This window comes from Sorex araneus, chromosome 3 (assembly GCF_027595985.1).
Source record: "Sorex araneus isolate mSorAra2 chromosome 3, mSorAra2.pri, whole genome shotgun sequence".
In the NCBI taxonomy this organism is placed as follows: Eukaryota; Metazoa; Chordata; class Mammalia; order Eulipotyphla; family Soricidae; genus Sorex; species Sorex araneus.
The window spans coordinates 147,108,387-147,124,521 of record NC_073304.1 but is presented as its reverse complement, the minus strand read 5'-3'; the positions used below and the strand labels follow the sequence as shown (position 1 = coordinate 147,124,521).

Below are 16,135 nucleotides of genomic sequence, written 5' to 3'. Positions count from 1 at the left end.
TAGTTTGATATCTAGCACTGTATATGGTTCCTGGGCACTGCCTGGAGTGGTCCTTGAGTACAGAGATAGTAGTAATCCCTGAGCATTGCCAGATGTAGCCTCCAAACAAAAAAAGTTAATGAAATACCCAATTATTTTTTAATTCAGTTAAGCCATACACAGTTCTCTCAGTATAAACAAGTATGTCTCTAATAGGATACATATACTAAAAGTTTGTCTTCTTCTGAAAATTAGCTAATTTTTTCCCTGATAAAACTAGCATTTGAATTTGTTTTTGCACAGGGAGAAAGTTAACACAGAGGTAAATATGCCGGTTGTTTGAGTGTGAAGAACAGTAAACATATTTTTAAATAAACAGTAACTGGAGACATATTTACATGCCCCTGATGTATTAATAATGGTGCTCCTGAAACAAACATCTCTAAATATTTCCTACAGCACTAGTCTCCAGATGACTCCACGAAAGATGAGTTTTACTATAAGTTCAGATAATTCAACATCATTTAATGTCGTATTTTCTGCGTGCAGGGCAAATGCCCTGCCTGCTGTCCTAATGCTCTGGCCCCCGTCCTACATTCTTATCCTGAGTTTACCTACTTAGACATTTTTCAGAAAAGTAATTTCAGGAAGTGACATTTTTGTTCTTTAAAAGTTTGATTTAGATAGATTAGACGCTGGACATGGGAGTCTCCTGGTGGACAGTTCCACAATGAAATTGATCACATCATATTCAATCAAAGGTTTTGCCTGACTGATGGCGCTGTTGTCCCAAAATTCCAAATAGGATCAGATCATCGTCTCCTTCGTGCAAAATTCTACTTCACAGAGCAGGGAGAAAAGTCTGAAAAATTTAAGTCTAAGAAGACAACTCCCAGAATGACCACCAACTGGGAGCTCTTTGGCATTATTGCAGCAACGTGGGAAGATGCTGTCCTTGACAACATCGACAAGGAATACAATCAACTGGTTCAGCACCTCCATGTCTGTGCGAAGAATGCCGAGAGTGAGAAAGCCACAAACAGACACCTGTCTTCGGAAACTCTCGAGCTCATTCATCATCTTGGTTTGGCTCGAGCCTCAGGCAACCACAAGCTAACGTCCGAGCTCACAAAGCTGTGCAGAGATGCGATAAAGGAAGACCTCAAAGAGAGAAGAGCAGCAGTGTTGGCCAGTGCAGCAGAAGCCGGGAAAAGTATTCGCAACGCTCGCCTGTCCTTGGCCGACTACAAGACCAAGATGACTGCCCTCCGACGTCCCGATGGATCTATCACATCCTCCAGAAAGGCAATGGAGCAAATTATTCACGACTTCTACTCGGATCTCTTTGACAGCCATGTCCACCTGCCCACATACCAAATTCTGCAGGACGGATATGTCGTTCCCAAAGTTCTCCCTTCTGAAATCTGACACACCATTTCGCTGGTAAAGACATGAACAGCACCTGGTCCGAACAAGGTCAGACAATACCTGAAGAATCTGCCACCAGTACTCATCAATACACTGGCCCGACTCTTCACATGCTACCTGTCTGAATGCAAGGTTCCATCCCAGTGGAAAACCAGTAGGACAGTTCTGTTGTACAAGAAGGGAGACATCCACCACATCGGCAACTATCGCCCAATCTGCCTGCTGTCTGTTATCCACAAGTTGTTCACTCCTGTCATCCTGAATAGAATAGGCAGAACACTAGACGAAGGACAACCATGCGAGCAAGCTGGGTTCCGAAGGGGATTCAGCACAATAGACCATATCCACACAGTGACCAAAATCATTGAAGTTTCACAAGAGTTCAAGATGCCGCTTTGTCTGTTGAGACTAAGGCGGTCATCGAAGCCCTGGCCAAACAGGGCATTCAAACTCAGTATATCAAAATCCTCTGAGAGCTTTATTGTGGATTCACCACCAGGATCTCACCATTCTACAAGGAAGTGATCATTGATGTAAAGAGAGGGGTGCGGCAGGGTGATACCATTTCACCCAAACTCTTCAGTGCCGCCCTTGATTGAGAACATCATGCGATGACTGGAATGGGAAGGAATGGGAGTGAAGATAGATGGTCGGCTATTATACCACCTCCACTTTGCTGATGACATCGTTCTCATAACACCAACCATTAGCCAAGCGGCACAAATGCTGACCGACTTCGATCATGAGTGTGGAAAGGTCGGTTTGCAGCTGAATCTCAAAAAGACAATGTTCATGAAAAACGAACTGGTCCCTGAAGCTCCATTTGCTTTCAATGGAACGAGCATCTCTGAATGCAGCAGCTATGTGTACCTGGGTCGAGAAATCAACATGAGGAACGACTTGGTACCAGAACTGCTCAGGAGGAAGAGAGCAGCGTGGAATGCATTCAAAAGCATCGAAGAGGTGGTTAAGAGATGTACTTCGACTCCGGGCACATCTTTTTGATTCCACCATTCTTCCTGCACTAACATATGCCTCAGAGACGTGGGCCCTACGCAAACAGGATGAGAATGCTATTAGGGTATCCCAAAGAGGAATCGAAAGAACTATGCTGGGAATATCATGTCTCACTCAAGTGATAGAAGGAATCTGGAGCTCTGACCTCCGTCGACAGTCAAAAATCAGGGATGCTGTCTCATTTGCCAAGGCTTCAAAAATCAGACGGGCCGGTCATGTAATGCGATTCAGATACGACTGCTGGACTAGAGCTGTTATCGACTGGATTCCACGGGACGTCAGAAGACCTCGTGGCCGCCCACCAACTAGATGGTCAGATTTCTTCGTCAAATCTCTGAATGAACGATTTGAGGCTCTTCCTGTTCCTGGAGCGAGCAGATATCATTGGGCTGCACTAGCTCGCGACAGGGACAGATGGAGACGTTACTGGCACCCGCTCAAGCAAATCAAAGATCAACGGGACCACAAGTGATACAAGTGAAAAGTTTGATTCTTCAGAAGAGCCCTCTCTCTCTCTGTCTCTCCCTTTATCCCTTTTCGTTTTGGGGTCAGACCAGTAGTTCTCAGGGCTTAGCCCTGTTTCTGGCTCAGGGATCACTGCTGGACGTGCTTGAGTGACAACATGCAGCTCTGGGTACTGAGGCAGAGTTGGTTTTACTCTAGGCAAGCACCTTGGCCTCTGCGTTATCTCTCCAGCCCCAAGAAATTAAATAGAATACAGATTTTTCTACTGAAGAGGAATAAATAAGCATTGTACATTTTGACTAGAAGACGTACACTCACTATAGGATATATCCTATTAGCAGTCTGATTTATAGTTGCTTAGTCCTGGGAATTCTGATAAATGTTTACAAGATTAAATACAGGTTTTTCTGAGTTTCTCTGAGTTTGGGATGCAAAGGGACCTTGGGCCATTGGTGAAGAGAAGGAGACATTCTGTTAGTGGTTGTGGTATTGGGATGATGCATGGAACTCTATTATTAACAGGGTTGTAAATCACGAAATTGCCTCAATGACCATGAGGAAAAAATAGAGCTTCTTAGAAAAATCTCTCAGATGAGTAATTGTTGTGGTGTAACAAAGTGGGGGTTAAAGTTAAAAGCATCTCCTTTTAAAGTTGCAGCCCACCTGTCCGACTTATTCATGAAATCTTTGGCTGCTAGTCCAGTGGACACAGATGGTAAATGTGAAATGGAAAGAAAATTGAGGTAAGTTATGTGCCAATTATCAATAAGCTCAAAATGACTGAGAAATGGAGAGATGTTGGGTTTCTAACTCTGGGGAGCCCCATGAGTGAATTCATAGTCTTTCACGTCCCACATTGCAATCACTTTATCATAGACTATTTTTTATGTTTGCAAGCCAATAACAGTGCCCATTTATAAGCTTGTTTTTCTTTCCTTTACCATAGGTACTTAATATCAGAAAAGAAATGGCAAGAAAAGATCAATAAAACTAGGTAATTCTATCCTGTAGTGTATGTAAACATAGAGAGGCCCTGGAGTCAGAGTCTTTGAATGGTGAAAGGTTTCCTCAACTGTTACTTGATCTATGCCTCTCCCAAGTATCCATTCAGTGTGTGTATGGTGACATCATTATTTCTGGAGAAAACTCTTGTGACCATTTAACTATTGTACTATTACACACTTTAGTACAACTTCATATCAGACTGACTCCCAGGGTGAATATCAGTCTTCATAAAAATATCAGGGTTACCTTGTAGAATGTGTCAAGAAAATGGTCATATAAGACTTTAGGTCTCATGAGCCATCCTATATATACATATACAAGGTCAAACTAGAGGTTATGTACTGTTATATAATAGATCCTTGATAGGATTTTCAAGAAATTAATAACATAGTTTGCCTAGGGAAAAAAATAGGGCTAAAGAATGAAGGGCTAGGGGAAAATGTGAGCTGGAGAATTCCTTCAGTACTTTTTAATTTATTTACATGTGTAGCACTGCACTGTTGTCCCATTGTTCATCAATGTGTTCGAGTGGGCACCAGCAACGTCTCCATTGTGAGACTTGTTACTGTTTTCGGCATACTGAATATGCCACAGGTATCTTGCCAGGCTCTGCTGTGTGGGATGGAGAAATCGAACCCAGGTCATCTGCATGCAAGGCAAACACACTACCTGCTGTGCTATCGCTCCAGCACTGTGTTAATTTTGTCAGGGGGCACATCTAGCAGTGCTCAGGGATGAGTCCTAGTAGGGCGCTGGGGGCCTATGGGGCGTTGGGCATGAATCCACCTTTCTACTTCATACAAAGCAAGTGTCTTCCCCACTGTGCTATCACTAGGGCCCACAAACCACTTCTTTGAAACAATTAACATTTGTACTAATTTTCTACAGTTACTTTAATTTACATGTATATATATTGTTTATTCACATTTAGATTTTTTCAACTAAGACTTTCCAGTTTTAACCTATATGTAGGTACTAGAAAGCCACTGAATTTTTTGAAGATGAAATTAGTGATTTGTTTGTTTTGATTTTCATAGAAACAGAAGTGTTGGCAACACACAAAATGGATTAGGGAGAGGGTAAAGTTAGGAGAAAGTTTCAAGGAAATGAAAGGTGGCCAACAAATTAAGATCCTGTAAAAGAATCTCAAGGGGGGATGAGAAGAGGAATTTGGACTTATCCATTGGAATTTTTATTGATTTATTTTGTGAGAAGTTTTAAAGGTGTGGTAGGCTAATGCCACGGTGTCTGTGATTGATGAGTGAAGCTAGTAAGCTGGAAGGTCAGATGTTTCATTGGTAACTTAAAGTTGTCTAAATGAGATGTTTGTCTTCATTCCACCAGTTTGTAATTCATTTTTTATGAAGTTGCTTAGGAAATTGCAGTAGTGTTAAAATAAATGGTATTGATATACAAACTTACCTCCCCACCACCAACATGCCAAGGCCTCCATCACTATCTTTATGCCTTTCCCAGCCTGTTCTCTTTCCTCCTTTCTGTTTTATAACTGGTTTTGTATTCCAATGTCAAGGGTTTTCATTGTTCTGTACCGTCTATGTTTTCTATTTTGACTCTCTGAATCAACAGATGACTGAGCATGTTCTGTTTGTTCTTTTCCCTTTGACTTACTTCACTTACCACGACACCCTCCAGTTCCATCCATGCTGCATCAAACTGTGTGACTCCATCTTTTCAGAGAGCTATGTAGTACATATCTCACAAGTCTTTATCCATTTATCTGTAGTTGGGCTTTTAATTTGTTTTTATATCCTGGCATTGTTAGCAAGACATCTAGTATAAGAGGAAGGGCCTTAGTCTTAAAACCAGCATACCTAGAACCCCTCCAATTTCATACATCACAGACTATCTTGCTGGCTGATTGTTTCACTCTAATCAGATTTGCTTCTGGACATCAGTGTACTTCTCTGTGAAATGAGGATAGTAGAGTTCCAGTTATGCCGTGTCTCTCTCCGCTCTCACACTGGGTTACTAGCAGCTGACTGGCATATGCACATATATCATGTTTGAAGGCAGACAACTTGGGTTCTGATTCCAACTTCACCTCTTAGTAGTGGTGTGACTCTAGAGTAGGTTGCCTAACTTACTTGCTTGACTTGATTGCTATTTATTTTTGTCAAGGATAATAAAGTCTTGGCAAAAGTCCTAGAACACAAGAAACATTTAAAAAATGTAAACCTTTGGTGCCAGAGATATAGTACGGCAGGTGAAGTACTTGCCTTGTACAACCAACCTGGGTTCAATTTCCGGGACTGAGTATGGTGCTGTGAGTGCCACCAGGTTTGATCCCTGGACACAGATCCAGGAGTAAATCTTGAGCACTACTGGACTCTTGGGTCTTTTTGCCACTTTCTTTGTGGCCCAAAAGACAAAAGAAAGAAAGAAAAAACATTTTTGGTAAGATGGGCTTACATTTGACAGGCAACCCCTAAGTCAGTACTTTTACAAAATGTTCTGGGTTTTTTTCATAATGAAACTGAAGCCAGAGGTAGAAAGCCATGATAGGCCATTTCATTGGAAACTCAGATTGCTCCTTTTAATGTGTGACATTGTGTAGAAAATAAATGATGGGGCTGGAGCTATGCAGCCGACCTGCGTTCGACTCCCAGGATCCCATATGGTCCCCTGAGTACCGACAGGAGTAATTCCTGAGTGCATGAGCCAGGAGTGTAACTTGTGCATCACTGGGTGTGACCCAAAAAGAAAAAAGAAAAGAAATGACTGCTGTAGTTCCAGCCACTTTGTATATATTCAAGGAAGCTGGAAAAGAAAGCAAGGACGAAGGGAGAGCTTGCCAGTTGAGTTGTTGCAAACTGAAGGTCTCCCAAAGACCTGAGTTCACATCTCACCGGTTACATCTCTCTACAGGAGATACTGGAAAGAATAGGTTTTAGCAGGTTTATTTTCCCCTCGTCCAGGGAGTCACATAATAGCTTTCATTTTATTTTATAAACACATTGTTCATGAACCATTCCTCAGGTTTTCATTTTTGTTTCTATTTTTGTTTCCACTGCTACATAAATTATGGAAATCAGTAGCATTTAACATTTAGCTCTTTCACCTTCTAACTTCAGAAAAATGAAGACCTGAGAAAAGGTTAATCTTTTTTCAAAAAAAAAATTTTTTTTATTAGTGAATCACCGTGAGTAAAGTTACAGATTTACAAACTTTCATGCTTGCATTTCAGTCATACAATAGTTGAGTACCCATCCCTCCACCAGTGTCCATTCTCCACCATCAATGGTCCCAGTATCCCTCCCCCCACCCCGCCCTCCCTCCACCCCATCCCGCCTCTGTGGCAGGGCATTCCTTTTTTCTCTCTCTCTCTCCTTTGTGGTGTTGTGGTTTGCAGTAAATGTATTAAGTGGCCATCATGTTAGGTCTATAGTCTATTTTCAGCCCACATCTCCCATCCCGAACGGGCCCTCTTAGCACTCTTTACTTGGTGAGATGCCTTTTTTATCTGAACTTTTTATTTGAGCTGCCTTTTCCCCCCAGCATTTGAGGCCAGCTTCTAAGCTGTGGAGTAATCCTCCTGGTACTCATTTCTACTGTTCTTGGGTGTTAGTCTCCCATTCTGTTACTTTATATTCTACAAATAAAAAGGTTAATATTGACTGAAGACTGATTTTCAATCTTTTCAAGTCAACTGTAAAACCAAACACATATTTGTGATCATTATTTCTGTCTGATGTGACAGTGATTTCCAACATAGGAAATGTAATTGTTTCTACAAGCAGCAACTAAGGAACCAAAACAAGTTAAAAAAAAGTATGATGAGTTCATTGTTACTAGTTTTATTGTCAGACCCTCTTTTCCATGGGATTTAGTGCTAAAACACAGCAAATAATGGTTTTGTTTTAAAATTCTGTGTCTTCTTTTGCATCACTATGGACATACCAACCAGGAAGCAAATTGAGAAAACAAAACAATATGTCATGGATATTAGAAACAAAATGACATCACCCTACTTTACTTCTGAAGTTCAGTCCCAGGTAATTGAACATAAGTACCAACAATTAACATAAGCAGATAACATACATGGTTAGCATAATCAATTACAATTACATGAGTCTATATTGCTATGTAATCTAATTTTTCTAAAAATGTTGTCTTTTTCCTGCATCAAAGCAATTGACTAATCTGTACCTTTCAAACCCATTCCTCATGAGAATATTATAGGAAAGATTAGTTTAAGGTTTTTCTATTTAAGAAGTTGTCTGTTTATGTATTCTTATTATTTCCTTCTTGCCTATATTCTCACTATTAATCACGCTCTCCCATCTATTGTAATTGGAAATGAAATTCTCTTTATTGATAATTACCTTCTAATAAACCCCATTTTGAGGTTTTTATTTTATTAAAACTTCCTTATACATTAGCTTCAATAATTCTAAGCTACCATAGGGGAGCTCTTTGGAGCTCAAGGCAGAGCAAACATTTTCATATGTTCAGAACTGTCTGCTTGTCTATGAAAATTCCTGTTATTACTACTGTAAACTGGAGGCTGCCTGGAAGCCAATAATGAGAAATTGCATCATATTAACAATGCTAGGATTGAGTTGATTAGTGTCTCAAATACATTTTTTTGCTTCCAAACTCTATTTTCATAGCCTTGGGGGAAAACGTGTTTTTACCATGGTTTTTTGCCCTACTTTCCTTGGACAATTGTCTTTCAGCTGTGTGTAGGTCTATAAGTCTAAAGTCCTTTCTCCTTTTTTCCTTTAAGTTTAATTATCTGGACACTCTTTCCAAAAATTTGCCTTCTTTCGCAAAGACAGAAGAAGGAACAAAAACGTCATTTGCTCAAGATGTACCGGATATATATCCAGGCAATGTATTCTTTTCTTTTCTTTCTTTTTCTTTTTCTGTTTTGATGCCTCACCCAGAAAAACCAGAGGTGACTCCTGACTTTGCACTCAGGAATTACTCCTGGTAGGGCTTGGGAGAGCATATGGGATTCTGGGGAGCAAGCCCAGGTTAGCTGCGTGCAAGGCAAGCACCTTCCCTGCTGTACTGTCTTGTCAGTGCTAAGCAGGTAACATATTCTAAAACTCCTGCTTAGCTGGAGAATTGAGGACAAGAGTTTATCTGAGCATGATTTGTTCCTACTGCCTTTTGTCTCAACAATTGCTTGCTAACGACGTAATCTATCATCATTTGTCCAACAACTTAATCTACTGTGATCAGTGTATTACATACCTGAGGTATATGAGGAAACCAAACTATAAATGAATGTCATGTTAATCCTGTGTTCTTCATATTTACCTGAAAACATACACAAGACCTAACCAAAATATCCAGAGAGTGAAGAGGTCGGGAGATGGCTCAAGAGGCAGGAGTGCTCACTTTGTGTGTGAGAGTCCTGAGTCTAATTCCCAGCTCCAAGTGCTCCCCTGAGCACCACTGGGTATGACCTTTGCTAAAAAAAAAAAAGTGTTTTAAAAATAATGATAATAAAAGGTTACTGTAGAACAGGGTATTCACACAGTCTTGACATTTCACCCCACATACTACCTATTAATTACTAAAACCAATTTACTAAGGATCACGATCACGATCACAAAATCCCATTGAACATTGAATTGCTCGAGCGGTCTCAGTAACCTCTCCATTCGTCCTATCCCTGAGATTTTAGAAGCCTCTCTCTACTCGGCCTTCCCAACGATGCCACATTGGAGGTTCTTTCAGGGTCAGGGGAATGAGATCCAGCTTGTTACTGGCTTTGGCATATGGATACACTATGGGAAGCTTGCAAGGCTATCTCATGTGGGTACGAAACTCTCAGTAGCTTGCTAGTTTCTCCCAGAAGGAAAAGTAGGTTATAAGATAGCACGTGGCCACTTTGTGGCTGCGCACTTCTGGGAGCTTGCTTTTAAGTCTCTGGATATTGGCTGTTGATGGGATTGCACACGCCTGGGTTCTTCTGCCGGTACCTTCATGTCATGTGTGAGGCTTGTCCGAATGTGTGAAGAGGGGCCTTGAGCATGGCTGTGGCTAGGTTCCGGTGGTCTTCGGCCACTGGGAGCTCTGCTCAGGGCGAGGAGGGAGGCTGGAACCCATCCCCTCTGAGGGGCCTTGGGGAAGACAGCCAGGCATTCGGGCAAGAGACTCTCTGCGGGCAAGAGAGTGATACTTACTAAGGAGTGATACATTATTTGCCACCTTAAGCGAGTTATGAAACTTCTACCCTTGTAAAACAATATACTTTAAGTGTTTCCTCATATATTTAACTATGAGGCAGCACATAGAATAGAGCAGAATTTTGCCAAAAACTTTTAGTGTGAATCTAATCAGAGAAAGACAGACTGATATATGATATACACATTGTGTAAGAAAATTTGTTTGAACTCAAAAAAGGTCAATGTCATGAAAACAATAAAAATGTTGTGCTGTTATAGGTTGCAATAAAGAGAAATTAAAACTACGTTTATTGCAATAACTTTTAATGCTCTGCTAGAGGGCGGGGTGAGACACAATTCACATTAGTCTGGAACAATTGCACCAGTTCCATTAGGAGCTGGACCTTGAGGAGCTTTATGGAATTATTATAAATCTTTTTTGGTGTGACAATGATGATGTTGTGGACTTGTTGAAGAATGTCTTCATTTCAAAAATGCATGCCAAAGAATGTAGAATACTAAGTGTTTCTTTTCGATAAATTGGGTGGTCAAAATATCAAGATCCAGGCATTTCCCACCCTGCCCTACAGTACCAGGCGTTCCGCTGCCTAGAATGAGCACAGGCCAAGGAGGAGCAATAGCACCAGAACCTCCGGAGAAACAGCATAAACCCAACTCTCCTATTAGCAAAGTTTTCAAAGCAAAGTTTAAGGCTGGAGTCATGAAGGACCTCTCACTATGTGGGGGCAAAGTTAGGGATGAAGGTCAGATGTGCAGCTTGCCATATCTCCTGCACCTACGAGGGCCAATAGCAACAAGCAAGGCTACCCTTCTCTGAAAGGAGTTGGTGCCAGGGCAATGTTTTCAGTACCGTAATCTCGGCAGCCAGCTCAGTCAACAGGGTTTGGCAAACAAGTGGGAATGCATCTGCATCCCCAGCTTGACGCACCCTTACAGGGGATTCTCTTTCTAATGAGGGTGGGGAAAGTGGTGCTGGGACATGTACACTGGTGAAGGGACAGGGGTTGGAACATTGTACAACTGAAACCTAATCATGAACGACGTTGTAACTGCATATCTCCTGGTGATTCAATTAAAAAATATTTTTAAAAATAAAGAGGGTTAGGGTTGGGTAGGCTGAGTGGGTGGAAAAGCCCGTTGGAATTTCATTAAAGAGAAGCAGACAAGCCACTAGTCATCATTGCACCAGTGTCCAAAATAATATTTTATAATATTTACTTGGGGTTTCTTTTAGGTCATAGTGTACATAAATATCCAAAAAGCGGATCACCAAATATTCCTGCTTTTCGGAAATCGGTGAGTTTTATGGATGTCAAGGAGACCACGATCGAGGACCAATTTGACAATGTTTCGATATCAGCTGAAGGTGCGACAGTCGTTTGCTTTAGCTATCACATTGCTTCTCTCAATGGAGCAATATGTCTTTTGGAAGTCTGGGAGGTGGCACTTGGAGCCTGAAGTTACAGTTGGTTATGGAAAAACTTCTAGAGGGTCACAAATCCTGGACTTCGTAAGGTTTCTTAGTTTATCAAAGTATCAAAGATACTATGTATATGTGTGTATTATATATATACTTCTATAAGTATATATACATATATATAAAATATGTTTGTGTTGTAGACCACACCTGGCTGAATGTGCTCAGAACTTACTCTTGGCATTTAATTCAGGAGTCACTCCTGGAAGTTCTTGGGGGACCATATGCCGTGCTGGGGTTCCAACCTGTGTTGGCTGCACTCAAGACAAGTGCTTGACATACTATCCTATCTTTCTAGCCCCCTCAGAAAATAGTTTGACAATGACTACAAGTTCTAGGCTGAAGGAAAGAAATGGCAGATACATGTTTTTTAACATTTATTATTTCATTTTTATTTTGCTGACCTCCAACCCAAAGCAACCCATTGCTTTACTAGTAAACTGGGTTTATTCAGGAAGAATAGTTTGGAAAGACCGTTTGGAAAGTGCAGTCTCATAGCCTAACACCGGGGCAGCCATGCCCTCCAGAACAAAAGTCAGCACCGCCCTTCTACAGATTTTAGCGGGGTCGTTTCTGGGGAAAGAGGAATCCTCTTTCTCTTCTGCGGGGGCAGGAAAGGAAGCAACCTAACTTCCTGCCACAGATACACAGCCTGCTAAGCCCTGCAGCAGGTGGAAATGTGAGATCTCACCTCTAGCCTCCTTTAGATAGTTTCTGTGTATTAAATTTCACAATTTCATCTCTGATGGCTTTCAGAGTTTTTGTGATTTGTGGAAGGTCAGTGACAGTGGAAGGTCAAAACTCTTTTTCTTTTCTTTTTGAAGAATAATTTGATAGTTAAACTCGGATTGACTTTTGGGTCTGCAGTTGCTTAGGAAAAAAAAAGCATGATATGTAGTCTCTGCCCTAACTAGCATGTCATAGAGGGATTATATATGTGATATCTAGGTATGGTGCAGTCACATTACACTGCTTTCACTAAAGTTAATTCTAATTATGGTCCAGAGAAGCAGTAAATAGTGTAGCTAAATTACACTCCAGTCTCTAGTCTTTCTGTGGGCACGTTCTGAAAGGTGAAATGGAAACCTGATCACAAAGTTTGCTCTTTAGGCTCTTGCTCTCCCTTGAGCATGTACTTCCTCTTTGTCACCCCTCACATCAGGGAAAGGAAGAGAGGGAGGGGGGAGGGGAGGCAGCCTGACGATGGGACATCGTATCTCACAGAACAAGCATCTTGACACATTTATGAGCAAATTGAGAGATTCCTCTTACCTTTTGCTCTCCTGGCTTTAAACTTACCTTTCCTATAAGTTTACTCATGTGGTGGATACTTTTTTTGGTGCCTATTGTATGTCAGGCATTGTTCTAGGCAGATAAATACAGCAGTTGGCCTAGACAAAATCTTGTAGGGCTCTGCATACTACGGGCAAACCTAGACAATTTCAAGAAAGCAGATAGGTTAATTTATCATCATACATTTATTACTATAAATCAATAAATAAATTCAGATTTTTAAGAAGCACGGCACTGTAGCACTGTCATCCCACTGTTCATCGATTTGCTTGAGCGGGCACCAGTAATGTCTCCATTGTGAGACTTGTTGTTACTGTTTTTGGCATATTGAATACGCTACGGGTAGGTTGCCAGGCTCTGCTGTGCGGGCAGGATACTGAAGCCCAGTAGCTTGCTGGGCTCTCCAAGAGGAATGGAGGAATCACACCTGGGTCAGCCGTGTGTAAGTCAAAAGCCCTACCAGCTGTGCTATCGCTCCAGTCTAGATTTTTAAGAAATGTTATATAATTATGGTATACTGTATGGATGGGCTGGAGAGATAGCACAGCAGGTAGGGCGTTTGCCTTGCATGCGGCCAACCAGGTTCAATTCCTCTGCCCTTCTCAGAGAGTCCAATAAGCTACTGAGAGTAACTCGCCCGCACGACAGAGCCTGGCAAGCTACCTGAAGCGTAAGGTGAGAAACATAGAAAAGAAAAGGCATGTGCTGGAGCAAAAGGGTGCTTGCCTTGCATGTGGTCAAGCCAAGTCCAATCCCCAGCATCCTGTAGGGTCCTCAGAGCCCTGACAAAAGTAATTCCTGAGTGAAGAGCCAGGAGTAAGCTCTGAGCACTGCTGGGTGTGCCCTTCCCCCCCCCCAAAAAAAAGAAAAAGAAAAGGCATATAACTAGAAGAAAGTGAGCAAAGGTTAAGAACACAGTGGAATACTACTCAACTATTTCTTAGCTGTGAAACTTTACCACTTGCAACAACACGGATAAACCTTGAAATTATTGAGAGTAAAATAAGTCAGAAGGAGAAAGTCAAAACAACATGGGTTTGCCCAGACATGGAAGATAAATGAAACAAGTCTTCCACAAAAGAGAGAGAAAGCAAAGAAAGCAAAAGGGGCAAATAATTCTTCTTAAACCCTCCTAGATACAGAGAACAAAGCGGAAATTATCAGAGCAGAAGGGTTTAGAGTGGGTAAACAGGTGATCAGGGCTGTACAGGAGGTTAATTCTATGGTGCAGAATGGTGGCTTTGCAGGTCTCATGAATAGGAAGTTGTTCAATTATAGTCCTGAATTCATATTACACTAGAAACAGTTTCAAAAAGAAAGGAAAAAAATGAGCAAGGGACAAAGTAAAAGAAGGCAAGGTCTATTTTTCCTATTCTATTATTGCCTTTGTTTCCCTATTTCTCTAAAAGACCCTAACTGTTTTTATTCTATTATTTCCTGGGTGCATGCTTGCTCTCATGTTAACTAAACTTGTTTTACCCAGGAGACTCTTGGGTTTTTGTTAAGCAGACAATTTCCAACAGTTTACTAAAAAAATTAAAAAAAAAAAAGAGTGCAAAGCTGACAAATATAGAACAACTGGAAACAGCCAGCCTCCTCACCCAGTGCTTTGGGCTGGAATTGTCAGGATTCTTGATTGTGCTCGCCTATCCCCACCTCCTCTCTCCCCACCTCCCCCTTCCCTGGTGCCTGTCATTGGCATGATTCGGGAGAGAAATGAGCAAACACTCCACACACGCAAACTGTAACACCCAGGGAAGTATTTTCCAGGGAGGCAGTTAAATTTTCACCAGCATACCCCTGGGGGTATTGCAAAGGTGCCAAACTCGCGCCCTTGTCCGCTGTTCTCATGACCATGCCAAGGCTTGAGAGCAGAACAGAAAGAAGCCGTCATGCCACTCAGCTTGCACTCAGTAAACTGTTATAAAACTGTTTACACACACACACACAACACACACACAAGGGTCTAAGCAAGCCCTGTGGCTAGCCAAACTTAAAGACACTGAGTCAGAGAAATAGTGCCCACCTACGAGGAATCCTTGCTCAGAGAATTAGACAGAAAAAAAATACTGTTAATAAATCATGGAGTCAGCCTTAGCACAGATATGGGGACTACTCTTCAGTGGCTCAGGCCCAGCAGCAATTTTTTTTTTTTTTTGCTTTTTGGGTCACACCCAGCAATGCACAGGGGTTACTCCTGGCTTTGCACTCAGGAATTACTCCTGGCAGTGCTTGGGGGACCATATGGGATGCCGGGGATCGAACCCTGGTCGGCCGTGTGCAAGGCAAATGCCCTACCCGCTGTGCTATCGCTCTGGCCCCCCAGCAGCAATGTTTTGATGATCCCACTAGGAAGGTCATCTGAGTTGTGCAAGCACTCAAGGCCCATTGCAGCCATGCTCAGGGTAACGTCAGCAGCCACACTGGAAAAGGCAGCGCTCTGCAGAGCAGGGCTAAAGGTATAGATCAGCCCACAACGCTCCATCACACTAGATGTGCTGTCTAATTTACCCATCTCTCCTCATCTCCTCTGCTGTTGGGGAAATAATGGTCTATGTCTCACATGATTTTAATGATCTGGCTTCCATGTCTACAGTGCTTATAGAGTGCCCTTATTTATGCTATGAATGGTAATAGTAGGAGTGAATAATTAGTGCTCATTAGCCTGGCAAAATGCAATTCATGTAAAACAGGAACACATATCAAGTGACACTGAAAACAAATGATCCTTCAAGTTATTAGGACGGTTGCCTCTGTGGAAACCATGGCCCAAGAATTAAATACACTAAGAGGCAGAACACCAAGATTCTGGTTCTGTGGGCCAGGGCCCTGTTTTTCTAGGAACCCAAGGGATCATGATATGCACATAAGTTTGGGAGCTATGGGTTGTTGGCTCTGACAAGGCAGTTCTTCAAGAACCTGTCTTTGGGGCTGCAAAGTTAGTACAAGGAGCAGGGTGCTTGCTCTTGCAGCCAGCCTGGTTCAATCCCCAGTATTCCATATGGTCCCCTCAATGCTGCCAGGAGTGATGTCTGAGTACACATTAAGGAGTGAGCCCTAAGCACCCCTGGGTGAAGCTCTAAAATCAAAATACAATAATAAAAGAACCTGTCTTTAGCCAGCTTTATGGAGAACTTGACACATGGCCATCAATTCTATTGTACTAGCTTGTGGTGAGGGGTGTCCTAACATCTAGTTCAGTCCTAACATTAGAGTAAGTGCAGGACTACACAAGTAAGTGTCACCAGACTGCCCCTCATTTCAGAGGCCAGCAGCATTAAGTCTACCCTGTGGCAACATTCTGGGGGTT

General features: G+C 42.0%; 1 protein-coding gene across 1 annotated transcript in view; it reads left to right on the top strand.

Moving 5' to 3' along the window:
• SPAG17 (sperm associated antigen 17) overlaps positions 1-16,135 on the top strand; it is a 317,179-nt gene that overhangs the window by 279,360 nt on the left and 21,684 nt on the right. The window contains exons 40-44 of the mRNA XM_055132151.1: positions 3,542-3,632; positions 3,836-3,883; positions 7,820-7,907; positions 8,642-8,744; positions 11,290-11,421. Coding sequence (XP_054988126.1) covers positions 3,542-3,632; positions 3,836-3,883; positions 7,820-7,907; positions 8,642-8,744; positions 11,290-11,421 — 462 coding nt within the window. The remainder of the gene's footprint in view (positions 1-3,541; positions 3,633-3,835; positions 3,884-7,819; positions 7,908-8,641; positions 8,745-11,289; positions 11,422-16,135) is intronic.